The sequence below is a fragment of the Lycorma delicatula genome, chromosome 4 (genome assembly GCF_047948215.1).
Source record: "Lycorma delicatula isolate Av1 chromosome 4, ASM4794821v1, whole genome shotgun sequence".
Classification (NCBI taxonomy): domain Eukaryota; kingdom Metazoa; phylum Arthropoda; class Insecta; order Hemiptera; family Fulgoridae; genus Lycorma; species Lycorma delicatula.
Genome location: NC_134458.1, coordinates 27,497,547 through 27,517,798, shown reverse-complemented (window position 1 = coordinate 27,517,798; position 20,252 = coordinate 27,497,547). Strand labels below are relative to the sequence as shown.

Here is a 20,252-nt window from a genome sequence, read left to right as displayed (position 1 = left end):
AGTATCTAATGAAGGTGATTATTTAACAATTGAAATGGGCAGCTAGTTTTTCATTCTAAGTAATTAGTTTTGGAGTGTAATTATGTTTTCTATTTTCCCATCACTTCATATATATATAATCATAACTACACTTTGTGCACATAAAAAAAAAATCCACTTATTCATAAGATCAATGTTTTTTTATCTAAAGTAATAGAAAGAGGAAAGGGAAGGACAGTTAAAAAAGAAAAACAAATGTTATAGCATTAAATTATTAGCCTTTAATGTTACTCGTCATTACAATAAATTATATCACTTTAATGGGTATTATACTTCTAATTTAAATTATAAATTTCACAATAACACTTCACAACAAAAATAATAACTGAAATAAGTTAAATATTTACTCATTAAAATGGCAAAGTCTTAACTGAAAGGAAAGTATAAATATATACAAAGTAGTAAGTATATTAACATTTGAATTTATAAGATAACTTATTTTAAATTAATAAGCGATAAACAAAGTTTATATTCAACACAGTCCAAAGACGTGATTTATTATTTATGCTCCGGAATGGGTCGGTAAGATTTATTATTTAAAAAATAACAACATAAAACAGCAAAAGCAAAAGAAATGTAATCTACTATTAAAGGTTTACATAATTTCTAGCTAAAAGTAGCACATTTATTAACTTAGTGATTGCTGATAAATTACTCTAGAATGTAAGATAAATATGAATATCCCAGATGTTTCTGAAAATAAGAGTACTACATGTATATAATCAGCTTAATAAAATTTTGAATATGATTTAATTGTGGCAATGATTATAAAAAAGAATAATGATTTATGTGTCTCATTCTTCTTTCTTTGATTACAATCTTTTTTTCTCTTTTTGGTTAATTATAAGTGAATTGCATTTGGTCTCAGAAAGTCAGATTTTTATGTATATTTCTTTCTTTTAAAGTGTTATGATTTACATTTTTATTTTTAAATTAATGTAATTAATTAGTGTAATGAAAAAACTTAAGTTTTTACACATGCTTTCAACAAACTGTACAAATAAACATACAACTACACATTATGAGAAAAATAAAGGTTTCATCTTACAATTCCACCAAGAAGTTCATCCTGATCATCAGTAAGAATAACAACAATATTTGGTTGTTTCTTGGCAAAAATACAAACAATAGTACTGATAAAAACAAAAAAATATAATTTAAACATAATATTTATTTTTCTTCTAAAAAACCAAACAACAAATTTTGTTCAATATCTACTTTACTGTGCAGGTGTTCCTTGTGAAGGCATAAGTTCAAAACCTTTACATTCTCTGGCAACACGAATTCCAATTATAAGAACAGCAACACTTTTCACTAGATTCCTGAAAAACATAAAAAAATAATAGTAATTAATGATAAAAAATTATAAAGAACAAAAGATATCTAATCTTTATTTAGATTTGAATAATCTTAACTTTAAATATTTGAACTAGAATGTAAATGATTAACTCAAAATTTCAAGAAATTAATCAAAATCAATAATTTCCAATCAAGAGGAAATACTGTAAAAGCAACACAACATATTTGTTATGTCACAAGCTTTATATTACATATCTACATCACAATGTAATTAAATCACTTATTTTAATACAGCATTGTAATTTAGATAACATTATTCAAGCACATACTGAGTGTATCACTAAGTTATGAAAGTCCCAGAAGAACTTCTACTTGTGAAAATAATGGAAAAAGTTCATATTAACATATATCCTAAAATTCTTCATTTGTGAGTTACAGCTAGTGAAAGATTTCACTCAGATTTCTGTTACCCTGGTGAAATGAGTTCGTACTGAAATTTTTAGGACATTAATTAACGAGCAGAATTAGTGATTTCTTATTAAACATAATTAGATAAAATTTTTTTTATTAATGACAGAGATACATAAATTCAATAAATTATTTGAAAAATTTTTATTTCAAAGTTTGCAATAAAATAACAACAGCTGATCAACAATGCACAATACTGTATTAGTGTTTATATCATTCTATAAGTTACATTAAGTATATTGGGTACTGTGAACTGTGCTGACATTAGAATTTTTCTGTAAATTTTAGTTTGATCGTGATCGGTTTGCCATTGAATTAATGCCGTACTTATTTACAATAGAGGAATACACTGATATGGGTATTCAATTTGGGTGTTGTAATGGTAATACTACAGCTGCTGCAGTAGAATATAAAATAAGTTTTCTGAATCGCAGGGTTGCAGATCTCAAAAACAATTAACACGACTTTTCGCAATCTTCGGAAAACAGGTTCACTACTTAGTATTCGTACCAGCTACAAATGATCTGTCCAACATGATGCTGTTATTGATGAAATTATTGTTGATGCAGTTCAGGTATCAGTACACATCTTTCTACGTGGATTGGAATTTCGCATTTGATGGTTTGGAGGACACTTAACAAAACAAGTTTTTTAAGACTTATAATAAACAACCACTTTAACAGACAGCTACACCCAGGAGACATTTCGCTTTGCTTGGAGTTCTGCAACTGGTAGAATACAATCGACACCTCTACAAGTATGTTTTGTTTACCGAAGAGGCAAATTTCACTCAAAATGGTATCAACAACTAATACAATGAGCATACATGGGCAAAAGTAAATCTTCATGAAACAGTGGAAGGTAATTTTCAATACTGGTTTAGCGTCAATGTATGGAGTGGCCTTCTTCACAATTACCTGTTTGGACTGTTCATATTACCTGGCCACTTAAATGCTGGGGTCTTCTTGCACTTTCTTCAAGAAGAGTTGCTGCAACTGCTTTAAGATTCTCTAGCACTCAGAAGAAAAGTTACTTCCAGCACAATGGCACGCCTCCCCACTTCTCTTGTGCAATTTCCACTCACTTAAATCATCATGTCCCTGAGAAATGAATCGGTCATGGAGGTCCACACACCTGGCCACCAAGATCGCCTGATCTAACACCTTTAGATTTTTGCATCTGGAGATGGATGAAAAATATTGCATACAAAACAAAAATACATTCTTATGAGAAATTAATTGTCCACATTATGGATGCAGCTGAACAACTTAAGGACAGCCCTGAAGAACTAAAAACAGCAACAAAAGCAATATAGACGCATGCCAAAAGATGTGTTGAAAATGGCAGGCTCATTTATTACAAACTGGTACATATAAAACACTTTAATGTAGTGTACTGTTTCTAAATAAAATTCAAAATTTTCTAATTTTCTTTGCTTTATTAAACTTATCTTACACAATTTTGTTCAGAGTTAAATTCTCAACAAGTTTTGTTTAAAAATTTTATATGTTTATTACTTATTTAACAAAATTACTGTACTTCACATGTAAAAAAAACAGGGGATTTTAACCCAATTTATTGGATTTTACACAAGATTTCTTAAAAACTACTACAGATACAGTTCTGTGACCTATTTCATTAGATTTTTCAGGTCAAAATCCATAAGAATTGACTAATTCTGCCAATTAATTTAACATCCGAAAAATTTCAGTATGACCTCATTTCACCTGGGTAGCTGAAATCTGAATAAAATCTTTCACTAGCTGTAACTTGCACAAACGAAAATTTTTAGGACAAATGTTTATATGAATTTTTTCCACTATTTTCAAGAGTAGAATAGATTATGAATGTCCTAGGAGAACTTTGTGATAAACTCTTATGTATGTATGTGTGTATATACACACACACTCACAACTTTTAACTGGTTCTCATAATTTCCATCTGTATTAGTTAATTTTTCTCTCATTGTACTAAAACAAATTTTAATGAAGCCTGTTGAACTGTGAGTTAATCTAACTGTGATTGAACTATATTAATTAACAAAAAAATATTTACTGGGTGGGAGTACTCCACCACTTACCAACTTTATTTTCAATTTTATCAATTAGGAATCATTTAACAGAATATTAAATGGAAATAAAGCACCTAACATTTTCAGTAATATTAATTAAACATTTTTTCAAGTCACACAGGATTTTTTAAAAAAATGTCAGTTAAAAAATTGAGGGAATGAAATTTGGAATAACTTTTATGAGAGTTACGTTTTTATTTTCATCACAGATCTCTGCTGCATATAATGAAAGTGAATTATACTTTGAACTAATTTGGTGTTACAAGTATTTTTGTGCGTTTAATATTTACTGTTTCTGTAAGTGGTTTGTCATTAAATACCACATACGTGATGCAAGTAAAATACACTGGTAGTAAATTACTCATAAGAAATAATTTTAGTGCATTTATTGTTGTTTTCTGTGTTAAGAATTAAATGCACTCTTAAATTTTATCAAAACATTTTAAGGATACAATTGTAAATGACTGTGTCTTTTAAAACTTTTAAAACCAACATTCTAACTTAATAGAGCACATTATTAAATTAAAGGATACCTTATTTATTCTTCATCTGATGGTCTGACGGTATGAAACGTTTTCTAATTGGTGAATGAATAAGTATGTTGAGAGTGCAGTACACTCGCATTCTGGGACTAGAGCTCGTATTGTTAAATTCATTGAACAAATGGTTGTAGCATAAACAAATGTGAATAGTCATCTATTGTGTATTACAGGAATGAGTCATTTGTAGAATGATATGACCTTATGTTCACTGTAGTTGCTGGTTCTGGAAATTTTCAGTTGCTTGTTGGATTTTTATTTTGTCATAATGATGGAATCCATTGAACAAAATTACCATATCAAATTCTGCCAAAAGCTTGGAGATTGGCAAGGTGAACAATTTGTAAGATTAAACGGGCTTCTCGGAATGAAACTATGAGAACCAAATGAATTAAAGAATGGTACAACCATACTCAAAATTACCAAACTTCAACTGAGTGAAGTGGGCAATCAACAAGCTGAATTCAAATGACATTGGGATTAGTGATGGTTCGATACACAATTTGGGCATGCACAGTAGCTGAAAATGAATTCCAAGCTTCTGCTTGAATAGAAAGATTTCTTTTGACACTGCACAGGACATGAAGTAAGCCAAATCTGATTCTAACCTCCTTAAGATTGTGATAGCTGGTTATGAACCTTGGGTGTACAGGTGCAAACCAGAAGCCAAATCTAAGACATCACAATGGAAGTCACAATATTGCCCAAGGACAGAGAAAGCAAAACATGTGAAGAACAAAATGAAAGTGATTATTTTTTTTTCAATTACCACAAATATGCACCAGCAGGCTAAACTGTCAACAAACATTATCTGGAAAATTTGCATTGTTTTCGTGATGTAGTTCAGCACAAAAAATCAGTCCTGTGAGAATCACAAAAGTAACAGGTGCATCACTATAATGCACCTGTCCATTCTCATGTCTAATGCAGGATTTCTTGATCAAGCCAATAATTCAAGGCTTATTGAGCTCCTTGTGATTTTTACATTTCCCCAAGTTGAAGATGCCATTGAAAGGTCCTGATTTGACAGCTGACATAATAATGAATGCAACAGCACAGCTGGTAATTATTCCAAAACAGGACTATGAAAAATGTTTCCAGTAATCGAAGAACCATCCCAACCCCATATAGGATAAGACAGCTGCCTTGTGACGCTTCTGGTCCCCCCCCCCCCCGTTCATGGCCCTGATGGCCTTATAGTAATCTAAGAACCACCAGGTAAGTGTATGGGGTCACAAGGGGGTACCTTTGAAGAAAACGTAGATTGAAAGCAACTAGGTAAGCAATTTTTTTTCACAGTCAATAGTCAGATAATTTTTGAACAGACCTGGTATATCAACAAACTATAAAGAATGATTGCAATAAAACTGTTTATTGAATGTGCACTAGGTAAGGGAAACATAATGTGCAGTAAGGAAAACATAATCAGTAAAAAATGTAATCTTAGAGGTTCAAGTCCGTTATTCACTCAGCCTGCTTGTAAGTGACAACCATTTTTGTTTAGCAGTGCAAGCTAATTTTTGACTTTGCAGACATTACCATAAACTTTAACTTGGATTAGATTATACTAAAGCAATGAAACACAGTTTTTTTCATCCAATTCTTCTCTTTAATTCACATAATTTACATTAGTCTTAATAAGCCTAATAAATGAAAATTACCTCTAAAATTTGATATAAAAATTTAACAAATTCCACTTTTTACAGCTTAAATTTGCAATGAAGGGATGAAATACAAAAGTTGATTTTTTGATTATTATTATTATTACATATGCTACCTTATTCACCATAGCTAGAGTAAGAACACTGATAAGTGTGTCCTCATTTTTTAATGAATTTTGGAAAAAATAAAGTTTTTAAATTTTTTAAAGTTTGAGGCTTGGGGTAAAAATTTAATTTTTTTACGTAACTATATTATTGCAAACTAAAGTAAAAATGTCAACTTTGATATTTGACTGAATCAAGTTACAAATTTTTAAAAGTTGCACAAATAATCATATCTATGCCATAATAAATCTTTAACTCACCCAATATACTCATTTTAATAGGCCTAATCATATAATTCCACAAGTTTTCAAGAAAAACTTCTTTAAATTGTAAAAAAATATAATACAATTATTTATCATTCATAAAAACATTTTGTATATAAACAGAATTTTCTCTTAAAAATTAAATTTATTATTTGGATATTAAACAAGAAGAAATTTAAGGCAGGACTAGTTTTTATGGTGGTTATTTACTTTGAACAAAAATTAAAGGTATAGTCTTAAAAATGTGATGTTCAAATAGAACTATCATAACTAGTACCAGAAATTTATTTTAATGAAATTATATACAAGTTACAAAATTAAGATGAACTTATTTTTTCCTAATCTGAATGACTTCAGGAGTAAGCTTATTTCTTCTAACAGTTTATGTGAAATAGAATGAGATCACTCATGTTACTGGGGTAAGTTCAAATATTTGATAATTTCCTTAAAATATTTTCAACTGACTCCAAACTCAATCACTAACAGACTTCCTGAAAGAGGTTTTACATTCTGCAGGATGATAAATTACTTGCAGCAAATCACTGGTCTTCAAAAAATGTTTTGCTCATTATCTGCTAATCACCACTGTCGATCATATAGGCATGCCACCATTTCATTTACCTCCAAACTTAAGAATACAATTTTACTAAAACAATGAATCTTCATTGTTTTGGAAAATTGTAACATATAGCAATCAATTCGCAAAAATGTATCATATAAACTAAGATCTCAGTAATTGACAGAAAATTATAATCTGTTATAACAAGGTAATCGATTTTTCAACATATTACCAGCAAAGAAGTAGGCACCTTATTATTGGTTTTTCATATGTTTAACTGATGTTATAATGCTGTGTATACTGGTACGTTTTTTTAATGCTGGAGAAGCCTATACACCCATATTTTTTAGCAAGAACAGACAATTTCAGACCTAATGCTTTGGGTCAGTAATACTGTATCCCAACATAACCTAAAATAACCACATTTTTAATCATAACTTCAATACCAGTTAACCAATTTTTATTTTACTTGTACTAAATTATTTGTTACTCAAAGGGACTTCCAATAAGTGTCACAAGCTACATCGTCTCATTAAAAAAAAAAATTCCAACCCTTGAGAATTCAGAAAACATTTAAGGGTGAAATTTTGTGTTGGTAATTTAAAATATAATTTTCAGTTCTAATCCACAGATTATGATTATTTCAAATGGTTTATGAAGTAATATCATGCAATTTTACAGTTACTTTAGTTGGACTGAAATTTAAAAAAAGTACTACCGGTAATGGTTTTTTGCACCTATCGAGGGAAGGGGTGGGTGGATTTTAATTTTCTTTTCATCAAAATTCATTAGTTTATTGAGATTGTCAATTAACATAATTAAATGTTAACATTGCCATTTATGATTTTTGAGTTGGGGTAAGTGTAGCAGAGAAGGTAAGTTTCAAACTTTTGAAAATAATTTTAAAAAGGTTCCCCATGCGAATGGTTTACATGCCTGCGAACAAAAATAAGGTGGGACTGATAGCTGTTGAATAATAAATGTGGCAACTTTTCAAATGATCATCTGGTACATTTTCTACACAGACTGAAGAACTTCACTACTCACTTTTAATTTAAATAGTTTTTGTACATTTTCATGAAGATCACTAAACTGTTTCAAGTTTTCTGAAATTGGAACATAACAAGTTTTATGGCAAGCTTCACTTACTATTTGTCCAGTAGAACTTTAATTCATTTTAAATAATAATAATAATAATAAAAATAAAAAAAATACATAATAATAAGAGCGGGAGACAAAATAATAAAATAAATTAATTTATCACATCACAAGGTTATACGTCACTGGAAACAGTAATACTTCCAGACTGTAAAAGACTATAGCACTGACTAATCTATTTCTGTAACCTATAGTGAAAATAAGTAGCCAACTGTCTCTATAGAGCTGTATAAGCTTGCACAGACATGAACCTTCAGCTCTGTACTTATTCTTAATTTGGAATTTGTTAAATTTTGATAGCAAATTTTTGAGGAACTTTTGTCTTAGGCATATTAAGGCTTTTAACGTAAAGGATCCAATTTAAAGAGAATTGCACCAGAAAATTGTGTTTATTGCAACGTTTTAGCATAATCCAGTCTGAAGATATTAAAGTTTATGGTAATGTCTGCAAAGTAAAAAATGAGCTTATATTGCTAAATAAAAATGGCTGCCACTCACAAGCAGACTGGGATAAAAAAGACCTGTTTTGGACTGCCGATGTATATTCTGATAAATTACTTGATCAATTTTGTTCATACTTTAATATACCACAGTAGATAGTTATGGAGAACAGGTCACCATAACTCACAAAACTGACGACTAATTGACTAGAGTACTGATAACGCACGCAATGTGGTCTTTAACCTTGAATGTGTCAACCACTGTCCAAAACTACTTTCTGACATTTAAATCTTGTGTTTTATTGACTAGGGCATATTAAAATATGAAAAAAGTGAACGTAATAAATTGTTCAGACCTCCCAACATTATAATGAAATGTTTACACTTAATGTAAAATTTCAAAAAATCAAATACACGTTTGGTCTTAAACGCCAACAAAGTTCCAAAAAATAGAGTTAAAATAGGACCTCACTTACGTTTATCAGTTTGGAGTGGTGGGTTTATAAATAAGGAATGCTGTTAATCCCAATAAGAAAGTTAGGCAATATAAATAAATAAATCTTTGATGTAGAAACTTTTCAGTAAAATGGTTTAGAATATGTTTTAACATTTCAAGACATAAACTTCATGAAACAGCCAGTCAAGAAAACAACTAATATCAGCCATAAATAAAGCAGTGATCAACATAATGTGCAGAAATTAGCACATTAAAGTCTGTATGCATGATATCACCATAGGTAAGCAAACAGCCATACTACACCATTCACCGATAGTATGTAATTAAAAGAAACAAAACAATTAATTAGAGCTACTACATGATAACATAGACTTTTTGTTGTAACAGATTATGATAGTAAAATCACCATATATATATATATATATATATATATATATATATATATATATATATATATATATATATATATATATATATATCAAAATATATGAACAAACTAATAAATTAAAGCGCAGTCTGTTTAGAGGCAATCAGAAAAAAATGCTACAATTAAAAGTAATTCTACCAATAAACTGCACTATATATCTTATAAAGAAAATAAAATAATACACTAGAAAAAGTTTGGGTACTTGTGAAACATCAAACGTTTTATAACTTATAATTTACTTACCATCTAAAAGGATCATAGTACAGCGACTTAAAGAAATGTGTAACTCTGTTCGGAGGAGAAGAAGAAGAAGAATCTTGAACGTGTATCATATTTTAGAAAGTACAATAAATCTGGAATACAATAAAATCACGTGGTAACGTAAATAGGACAGAAAAATATCATTTAATCAAATCGAATAAATAAACATACTTACAGGGAAAGTGTAGAAATCAGTTTTACAGTACCCAGCAGATAGAAAGAGAATTGTGATACTGAACGAATTTTAAAAATTAATCAACACGCATCAAAGACGTAACTACTTACTCCAAAGACAGCGTACTCTTTCAATCCAGCAAAAAGTTAGGTTATTTTGGAATTTCCCTACAACAGAATTGACAATTAAAATTCCCTGTACGAATTTCCCATGGAATTAAAAAAATCACAAGAGACCCCTATTTGATAATTAAAATTACCTATTAATTATAATATAAATTATTATCCATATAATAATTTTAATCCACAAATTCGTAAATTAAAGTAACAATACAATATAATTCGCCTTGTCGATAAATCTATTTATATAGCTAGGTTTGAATTCTATTTAATAAAATAATATAATTATTGACGTTTATTGGTAAAATGTGTCAAATTTTGGGTAAATTTAAATGTTCATTGTTGTGTTTACGATATAACAGTTTTCATTGGTGTGGTAATAATGTTTGTATTATGTTTGTGATAGTATGTATGGGGCGCGTGCAGATTGTGTTAATGATTAGGTGTGAACAGAAATTTCGCTAGGTTTTTGTTTATGAACTTAGTATTTAAAATTTATGGAATTTATTAATGCAGTCTTATGTAGTTGTATGCCTTTAACGATATTAGGCCCAGGTCTTATACTTGGGCCTTTTGCAAATAGGCCTAGTCAAAATGGCCTCAAACTTGAACAATTCAATGGTACAGTGCCAAGGTTCGCCAACGAAGTCTGGCCAGTTACAAAAGCAGAATCAGGCTTTAAACTATGAACCGTTGGACAAGTCTTCCAGTAATACATTAAAGGTCTGTATTATTTATTTTGTTTGTTTAAGATTTATTAGGTTAGACAAATTTTGTACCAGTTTTATATAAGGAATATTGTTGCATCTTTCAGTTTCGGTTTAATCATATTATATTGCATTATTGTCATTTTTTTTATTGAAATCTGTAATGTTTCTTCAGTTTAAAAAATATCAATATTGTCTTAGAAGTTATTACATTTGTTAATCAGACTGTTAATTACTACCTAACCTTGTTCCAGGAGATTTAAAAAAAAATTGACATTTCGTTAACGAAGTTTAGTGTTGTGTTTGGTGATTGTTCGGTTTATTATTTTTTTAATTTAACATTTGCTAGATTTTGTTGTAGTTGTATTCTTTAGATTTTTATCGTCTTTTGTTCACCTTTTGTTCACAAGTAATCATAAGGTAGTGAGGTTATTAATGAACTGAAGATATGGCAAACGCATTAAGATTAAATTTAGTTTTATATAATCTAGAACTATATTCTGCATAAAAAATTGAAAATGAATTTCATGACTATGAATTTATAATAACATGTATGTTATGTTTCTCTTCTGTTAGTCTAACTTTTTATTTTACTATGCTGTCTTATAATAAAAATTGAATAATGTCTGTTCTGTTTTCACTTTTATAATTCACTATCCCAGTTTTGTATTTATGTTTTTGTAATTAATATAAGTTAAACTACATGCTTTATTAATGAACTTGCTTTAATATGACTTATGTAAATGTAAATAAATTGCCGTCTTATTTTAATTATATGTTACTTTTTTTTTGGTACATTTTTCATCAAGAAATTTATATCTTAGATTAACTGCAAATGTTTAATTTATAACCTTATTTGGCAAACTTATTAGAACACCCAAAGAAGTCACAAAAAACAGATATTTATCTTAAAATATCAGTGTTAAAGAAAAAGAAGTTATTATTAAAGGATTGTATTTATTTATTAAATCAAATTTGTGTAGAAAAGTATCCTTTGATATTGATATACCAAAATCTAATGCTCAAAGAATTAAAAAAAATACAAAAATCAACATCTGAAATTTGTTATGTTTATAGATGATTCAAATAAATCAGTTTTAACAAAAAGAAAATAAACAAACTGTTATTTAATTTTTACAAAATTAAAAAAAAAAAACAGTTGTTTCAGTAACAGTTCCTTCCTCAGATGTTATGAACAGAATACTAAAGCTTAAAAGTAAATAAAAAGGAAGGTATTATAACAAAACAGCTGTCATGGTTTTTTAAAATAAATTTTGTGAAAATCAAATAACATATTTTATTTATTTTCTTTTTGTTATGATGGATTTTCATCAAGTAATGGCTTCATCCATTGATTTTTTAAATCTGTTTGGTTTTCAAGTTATGAAGCTTGTCCTGAATGCCACTTTCATAGTGTGATTGTGGATGATTCTTCCGTTTAGAACAATTTTATGGAGTTAGCACTAATTTTATTATTATAAAACCTTAAATACTCGTGTAATGGAGCGGAAAATGCTTAAATCTAGAGATTACAACTTGAACTGATGTTATTCTGTCTTATGATGTGACTCAACAGATATTTAGATATATTAAATGATCACTTTGTTTTTAATCCTACTGTTTTACAGATGACTTATTCTTCAACAAGGTATGTCAGCTCATTATTCCAAAATTAAAAAACTAATGATGAATTGCATGGATGCTGGGTGTTATGAGTAGTGGACTTTGGTCTAGTTACCAAAATTCCCAGATCTAATTTTTTGTGAAATTTTATGAGCTGTTTGAAGAAATACATGTTTCCCCCAATCTAAAAACTGAGAATATGTAAAAGATGGTGATAGTAAACAAAAAATTCAATTCTGATGAATTTTTCAGTAATGTTTACACATTTGTGATATGTTGCTATTAATATAATATTTATATGTATATATAGAGATATTTAGGAGACAGATATGAATGGTTTTCCTTAACCTATTTTTTATCAATGAAAATTTTAACCTATGTCAGTATTGCAAATTTTTCTTTAAAGTGAATTTCCTAAATTATTAAAAAATGCAGGTTTTTTTAGAGGTGACCATTTGACTAATATATAAGAAAGAAAAGGTGATAATTAGTTTTGTATACTATCTGATACAAGATTCTTTTTGTGTAACAATAGCTCATTTTGCAATTATTATATGCATTAATTTTGAAGTACTAATAAGAACTATATAATTACATTAAAATGCAGTGATCTTTGTCCCTGCAAGCAGATCTCCAGCTGATCATGTCTAGAATTTTGGAAAAAAATAATTGATGTATGTTTTGTTTGCTTCATTATTTCAAATATAATGTAAATTCTTTATTTTATTACAAAAATGCAGTAGTGGTGTTGTAAACTACTGTCCAAGTAAAAGTTGCATTAAAATAAACCTATTTAGATCTCTTAAGTTCAACATGTTCTACTTTTTATAGCATTAAAGTAGTCCTATAAAATGTTAAGGTATTCTTGATTAATATTTTTATTTTATGTTATTTTAATTCATATTAAAATCTGCTTTATTGTCAATTTCTTATCTAGAGCAGTAATAGTAAAAATTTGTGATTTAGTATAATAACTGATAATTCATGCCATTGTTAATTTTGGGTAATAGTACTTTTAACATTTTTAGCAAAATTATTATATGTATATAAATTATCTCAGTGTAATAAATAAAATGTTTTGCAGTATTAATTTTTTGTTAATAACATGCAAATGCAGTGAACTAACAGCTAATATTGATCTAATTTGTCTACATCTTTTAAATTTATCTCGGCTTTATTATATTTACAACAATGGTTATGGAGTTATCTGAATGTGTTGATCTCTATAGGCATTGTCATATCTCTGTTGTGTTTAATTTATTTTAGCCTTAATGAAATTTTTGTTTTCTTTTATTTTGTGCTGTCCTTTGCATTTAGTTGTGGGTATGATACAAACCAGAACAGGTACACTTTTGATGGCATTCACAGTTCCCATTCTCAAAACAATACTGTTCCTCAAAACAAATACTCTTGCAAGCTGCATATATATTCATCCAAAGATCCAAATAACATAAGCACTGCAGATGGCAACAGAATAATGAATTTGGTGAATCACTTTGTTTTCCTGCTATTCTTTATTAAAAAGAAATCTTTTTGTGATAGTCAATTCTTACACTCTGTAATGGCCTTTAATCAATTAATAAAACTCATATAGATTTTCTGTAGATTTAATTGGAAATGGTCTTCACCTGGAACTTAGATCTTGAAGTAAAGGCATTTTACAGAAAATGTTATTTACAGCACGATGATTTGTATTTTACTTTGCCATACAGCAAATATACCAGAGATGTGTGAATGCTCTGGGTAACCCTTTAATTGTTAGCGTGTGTTAGAAAAAGCTTAAGAAGTTTTTTCTAGAAATTGAGCATTATAACTATGCTACTATTGAATCGCTATTTATTGAGTCAGAGTTACATTTTCTTTCAGTGAATGCTCACCAATCGTTGCAGACAAAATTTGATTAATTGCTGAATGAAATATCGCAGATTATAGACAAAACAACAACATGAATTGTTAAATACAGTTGAACTTAAAAAAATGCTGTAATGCACTTAAAAAAAACTTTTAGATTAAACACACATTCACTCATGTGTAGAAAGAATACATACAAGCACTACATACAACAAACCAACTTTTGTAAACTGTCTCATAGAAACAGGATGAATACATGCATAAAGACATCATGACATGGAAATTTTACAAGTAGCTTCTAAACATTACTATCTCTACATGCTACTTTTATTAATTACTAATTAAATCTAATTATAATTCTTATATAATGAGGTATGATACAATGATATATTTATATATATATAAATTTTTTTTTAAAGAAACATCTGAAAAAAATCATTAATCCGTATTTTATTATTGATATAATACGTTTTAGCAATGGAGGGCATGTTGTACTTGTATGTTGTATGTTAATTTTTTTCCACCTCATGTCACATTAAATTGATCAGTTTTATTGTTTAACTTACTGTTTACTTATCTAGGATGTAGTATATATTTTAATGAAATTAAAGTGTATGTTTTGGTTCAGTTTTTTTTTTTTTTTCTGTGATTCTGAGTAATGTTATCTATGATAATTCATATATTTTACTTAATCCTTAATACCAATGATATTTACACTTTGAATATTACTTTTACCTTTTGTCTCCTGTAAATTAATTGTTCTGCATTTTTCTTGATTTAATTGAAATTTATACTTTCTGCTGTAGTTTCTGGTAAGCACTTTTGCAACCACTATCCTCATTTTCATTTTTCTGTTAGACTTTGAATTTGCATTACTTTGTATGCTTTCATTTTATAAACATACAGAATTTAATCTGTGTGGATTGTAGATATGCTTTATAATTTTTTATTCTATTAAAAATGCTGAATCTATATATTATTAATTTGATTGGAGATGAGAATTTTAGTCTGTTTGATATTGCACATCCCATCAAATAATATGTCAGCAGATCTTTATTGAAACACGAATTTACTGTCTACTAGTCTGTTATTTACTATTTTTTTTTATGTTGTGAGCAGACAGACTGTAATTCCAGGGAATAGAATTCAGAATAAATTCATTCTATGCTTGCTGCTGTATTTACAAAATAACAAAGAATAATTACGTAGCACCCACCAACTTATTCAGGAATCTGCCCTAATTTATTTTATAAGAATAAAAGCTGGCTATTTCTGTTTATTTAGTCAATGTAATTATTAAATGCAACAAATGAAATTTAAAACAAAATTAAGAATACATTTTTTGTTAATTTTAAACATCTAATTGTAAGAAAGAACTTATAATAAATCTGTAGTACTAAAAACGCAAGGCCAAAGCCCATATCGCAATAAAATAATTTTTTCTCTGTTTTTTCATTTTTCTTTTCTAAAGCCAGAGCAGCACAACCTCCAGCAGCTGCAGCTGTTATAGTTGCACTACTTCCACCAATAGTCAGTGAAGCAGTTTTTCCGTAACATGTAGAATTAATTTACAAAGTGATTTTCCTCTAATATCTGACAATTTCAACTTTTCTTTATTGGATTGGATAAAAAATGAACTAAGGATATTTTCAGTGTCACTGATGGTAGTTGCATCAGTGACATTGACGCAATCTTTTCCACCTACAACAAGTAAATAAGTGGTCACATTAATCGTAGTGATATAAAAATGATACACTTTCTTCTTGCTGAAATGAATGCCATTTCATACAACACAGATGTGTCATTAGGAACAATCTGATGAATGGATTTTGAGTGCAAATTAGCTGATAAACTTATGGCAAAGGGTAAGAAAATCTTCATTTTTCATTTCCTGTTAGTGTTGGTGAATCTGCAGCTGTTGCTGCAAAAATGAAAGAGAAAAAGCCAGAGAAAGAGGAATAATGATAATGATATATACTTTGGTATTTTTGATTAAATTTTTAAATATTAGAGATATGTGTGCTTCATTTCCTTCCTATTATTTGATGTTAATAAACAAAAAAAAATAAAATAAATTGAATACCGAAAATGCTGTATAAAATGGCTGAAAAAATGTTAATGTAAGTTTTTGGGTCAGGAATTTTCTGTTAATACCAGGATATTATGTAACATCTTAACATTTTTTGGGGTGAACCTGAAAGATTTTAAAGTTTAAATGGTACATTAGAGAAAAAAACTTAGTTTCTTCATAGGTCCATGAACCTAAGATTTTGCATAATTTCATATAAAGTCATGTATGAATATATTTAAATAATTTATTATTGTATAGTTGCTTTGTTAATTATTTTGTATTGTTTTTCTCCCCAGGTGTTTCTTGTCCAAATATATCATGATTAAAAAATGAAAAAGATTTTCTATACCTGTTTTGAACAACATGTATTGTTAAGTGCTCTAAATAGTAGTGGGAAGAGATTATAACCTAGAGGGTAGTTTTAACACATTCAGCATGTACCATAGGTACAGAGAGAAAATTGTCTCTTTTCTCTTTGTGTTTGTGGCATTATAAAATGTTGCACAAAAGAGGATATTGTTTGGATTATGGTTCATTTTAAAGTGGCTTAAAACTGGTTAGTCATATCAGCAGCCATAAACAAACTGTTATAATTACATCTTTCATTAATGAAACCCATAAAGAATGTAGGCCCTTGCTTTAAAATGTTGGATGCAGGGACCTCTCTCCGGTCCTTTGTCTTTAATATTTATAAATGATCTTCCGCAAGATATGGCACAATTCATTGTTGCCATTTTTGCATATGATTCAGCTGTATCTGTAACAAATTAATTTGCAGTATTAGAGAATTTTATATTAGCAATTGAGAAAATCATTTACTGGATGGATTATAACCATCTTCTGTTGCTAATCATATGGATAGTATTCCCGTCAGGTAAAGTTTTAGGCATTTTGTTTGGTAATAAATATTCATGAGATCATAAGATCAAATTCTTTTGTCAGGTCAGCTCATTCTGTCACACTTTGAATTGTCTTAGTTGAAGTCAGAACAATTCGTCTGGGTACAAAAATGTACTGCCACCTTGTTGCCAGTAAATATTTGACTAGACTGATTTTTAGTAAATTAAAGATACAGGTATTTTTGTGCATTTCTTTATAAATATGCAATGTTTGCTTATAAGAAAGCTATTTTATTACTAAACAAATATGAATATTCATTTTTATCAAATTAGATGATACGATTGTTATTTTTGTATTGCACAACATTTCAGCCTTACAAAAAGGATGTTAATGTACTTCAGTTTGTATTTTATCTAAAATTATCGTACTATCTAGAAGATCCTAAGGTTAATTTGTTTGTTATTAAATTAGAAAAAATATTATTTTGCTGATGAGTTTTTAAATATTTGGTATTTCTTACTTAATATTAGGTTTTACTTAATTAAACCATTTTAATAGTTAATTTAACTTAGTTAAGTTTTGGTTTTACTTAGTTAATTTGTAAAAATGTTAAACATCCCAAATATGTCTGAGGATAATTCTAAAATAAGAAAGAGTATTTTAAAATATAGTAAGTATTGTTAGTAGTTAAAGTTGATAATAACTAGTACTTCTATTTTAATAATAAAATTAAATGAAAGTTATGGTTTGAATTTTCATTTTGTATAAAAGGCATTAACATATATCATGAAAAATTAGAAAATATAAAAATAACGAACCTATTTGATTCAGTATTTTTCCTGATAAGATTTCTTCCTTTTGCAGCGAAATCCAAAAATGGAACTGTGTAAAGCAGACTTACTTAAACTACTTAGCTATTTGGAAGGGGAACTTCAAGCACGTGATATTGTAATAGCTACTTTGAAAGTAAGTTTTTTTGTTTGATATTTATATATAATTCTATGTGTGTTTTTATATGTTAATTTTTTTCTTATAAGTATGTTTATTTAATCTTCTCAGTACCAGGTGGAAAATGATTTCATCCTGTGATACAGCATTTTTGAATAAGTATTTTGGATCGCACTTAAACCAAGTGATTGCTGAAGTTTGCAAGTTTTAATGCTCAGCCTCCTGAAGACTTGTAAATTAATGCCTATCATAGTTAGTGTTATTAGTTAATATTATAACAACCTTGTATTATTACTCCAAGTGAGGTGGAGTAGTAGTCTGTCAGTTATTCATCAGGTAGATCTAGGTTGAATCCTAGTTGGGCTTGGCATTTGTTATTTGCTACAGGAACAAAATCCCCATACCTTATTTTCATGCACATGCTTCTGACTTAAGTGTGATTTAATTAAGTAAATAAAATTTTTTTTTTTTTTGTCTTCAGTCATTTGACTGGTTTGATGCAGCTCTCCAAGATTCCCTATCTAGTGCTAGTCGTTTCATTTCAGTATACCCTCTACATCCTACATCCCCAACAATTTGTTTTACATACTCCAAACGTGGCCTGCCTACACAATTTTTCCCTTCTACCTGTCCTTCCAATATTAAAGCGACTATTCCAGGATGCCTTAGTATGTGGCCTATAAGTCTGTTTCTTCTTTTAACTATATTTTTCCAAATGCTACTTTCTTCATCTATTTGCCGCAATACCTCTTCATTTGTCACTTTATCCACCCATCTGATTTTTAACATTCTCCTATAGCACCACATTTCAAAAGCTTCTAATCTTTTCTTCTCAGATACTCCGATTGTCCAAGTTTCACTTCCATATAAAGCGACACTCCAAACATACACTTTCAAAAATCTTTTCCTGACATTTAAATTCATTTTTGATGTAAACAAATTATATTTCTTACTGAAGGCTCGTTTAGCTTGTGCTATTCGGCATTTTATATCGCTCCTGCTTCGTCCATCTTTAGTAATTTTACTTCCCAAATAACAAAATTCTTCTACCTCCATAATCTTTTCTCCTCCTATTTTCACATTCAGTGGTCCATCATTGTTATTTCTACTACATTTCATTACTTTTGTTTTGTTCTTGTTTATTTTCATGCAATAGTTTTTGCGTAGGACTTCATCTATGCCGTTCATTGTTTCTTCTAAATCCTTTTTACTCTCGGCTAGAATTACTATATCATCAGCAAATCGTAGCATCTTTATCTTTTCACCTTGTACTGTTACTCCGAATCTAAATTGTTCTTTAACATCATTAACTGCTAGTTCCATGTAAAGATTAAAAAGTAACGGCGATAGGGAACATCCTTGTCGGACTCCCTTTCTTATTAGGGCTTCTTTCTTATGTTCTTCAATTGTTATTGTTGCTGTTTGGTTCCTGTACATGTTAGCAATTGTTCTTCTATCTCTGTATTTGAACCCTAATTTTTTTAAAATGCTGAACATTTTATTCCAGTCTACGTTATCGAAAGCCTTTTCTAGGTCTATAAACGCCAAGTATGTTGGTTTGTTTTTCTTTAATCTTCCTTCTACTATTAATCTGAGGCCTAAAATTGCTTCCCTTGTCCCTATACTTTTCCTGAAACCAAATTGGTCTTCTCCTAACACTTCTTCCACTCTCCTCTCAATTCTTCTGTATAAAATTCTAGTTAAGATTTTTGATGCATGACTAGTTAAACTAATTGTTCTGTATTCTTCACATTTATCTGCCCCTGCTTTCTTTGGTATCATAACTATAACACTTTTTTTGAAGTCTGATGGAAATTCCCCATTTTCATAAATATTACACACCAGTTTGTATAATCTATCAATCGCTTCCTCACCTGCACTGCGCAGTAATTCTACAGGTATTCCGTCTATTCCAGGAGCCTTTCTGCCATTTAAATCTTTTAATGCTCTCTTAAATTCAGATCTCAGTATTGTTTCTCCCATTTCATCCTCCTCAACTTCCTCTTCTTCCTCTATAACACCATTTTCTAATTCATTTCCTCCATATAACTCTTCAATATATTCCACCCATCTATCGACTTTACCTTTCGTATTATATATTGGTGTACCATCTTTGTTTAACACATTATTACATTTTAATTTATGTACCCCAAAATTTTCCTTAACTTTCC

The 20,252-nt window shown here is 29.0% G+C and overlaps 2 protein-coding genes across 9 annotated transcripts in view; one reads left to right on the top strand and one right to left on the bottom strand.

Annotated features, from left to right (window-relative positions):
* The window catches only part of LOC142323222 (N-acetylglucosamine-6-sulfatase-like), a 57,384-nt gene extending 47,301 nt beyond the window's left edge, over positions 1-10,083 (bottom strand). For 2 of the 3 annotated variants that reach the window (XM_075362579.1, XM_075362581.1), the window contains exons 1-3: positions 9,923-10,083; positions 9,730-9,839; positions 1,088-1,361 (exon numbers count right to left, since the gene is read on the bottom strand). In XM_075362579.1, the coding sequence (XP_075218694.1) occupies positions 1,088-1,204 (117 nt within the window). In that variant the 5' untranslated portion in view covers positions 1,205-1,361; positions 9,730-9,839; positions 9,923-10,083. The remainder of the gene's footprint in view (positions 1-1,087; positions 1,362-9,729; positions 9,840-9,922) is intronic. The other variant, XM_075362580.1, reaches the window with a different exon arrangement.
* A 348-nt stretch (positions 10,084-10,431) lies between these two features.
* Positions 10,432-20,252, top strand: part of Naus (cortactin binding protein N-terminal like nausicaa) — a 112,583-nt gene continuing 102,762 nt past the window's right edge. For all 6 annotated transcript variants that reach the window (XR_012756052.1, XR_012756054.1, XR_012756055.1 and 3 more), the window contains exons 1-2: positions 10,432-10,764; positions 17,998-18,099. Coding sequence is in view for 2 of the 6 variants with exons in the window: in XM_075362576.1 (XP_075218691.1) it covers positions 10,636-10,764; positions 17,998-18,099 (231 nt within the window). In the remaining 4 variants the exon portion in view is untranslated. The remainder of the gene's footprint in view (positions 10,765-17,997; positions 18,100-20,252) is intronic.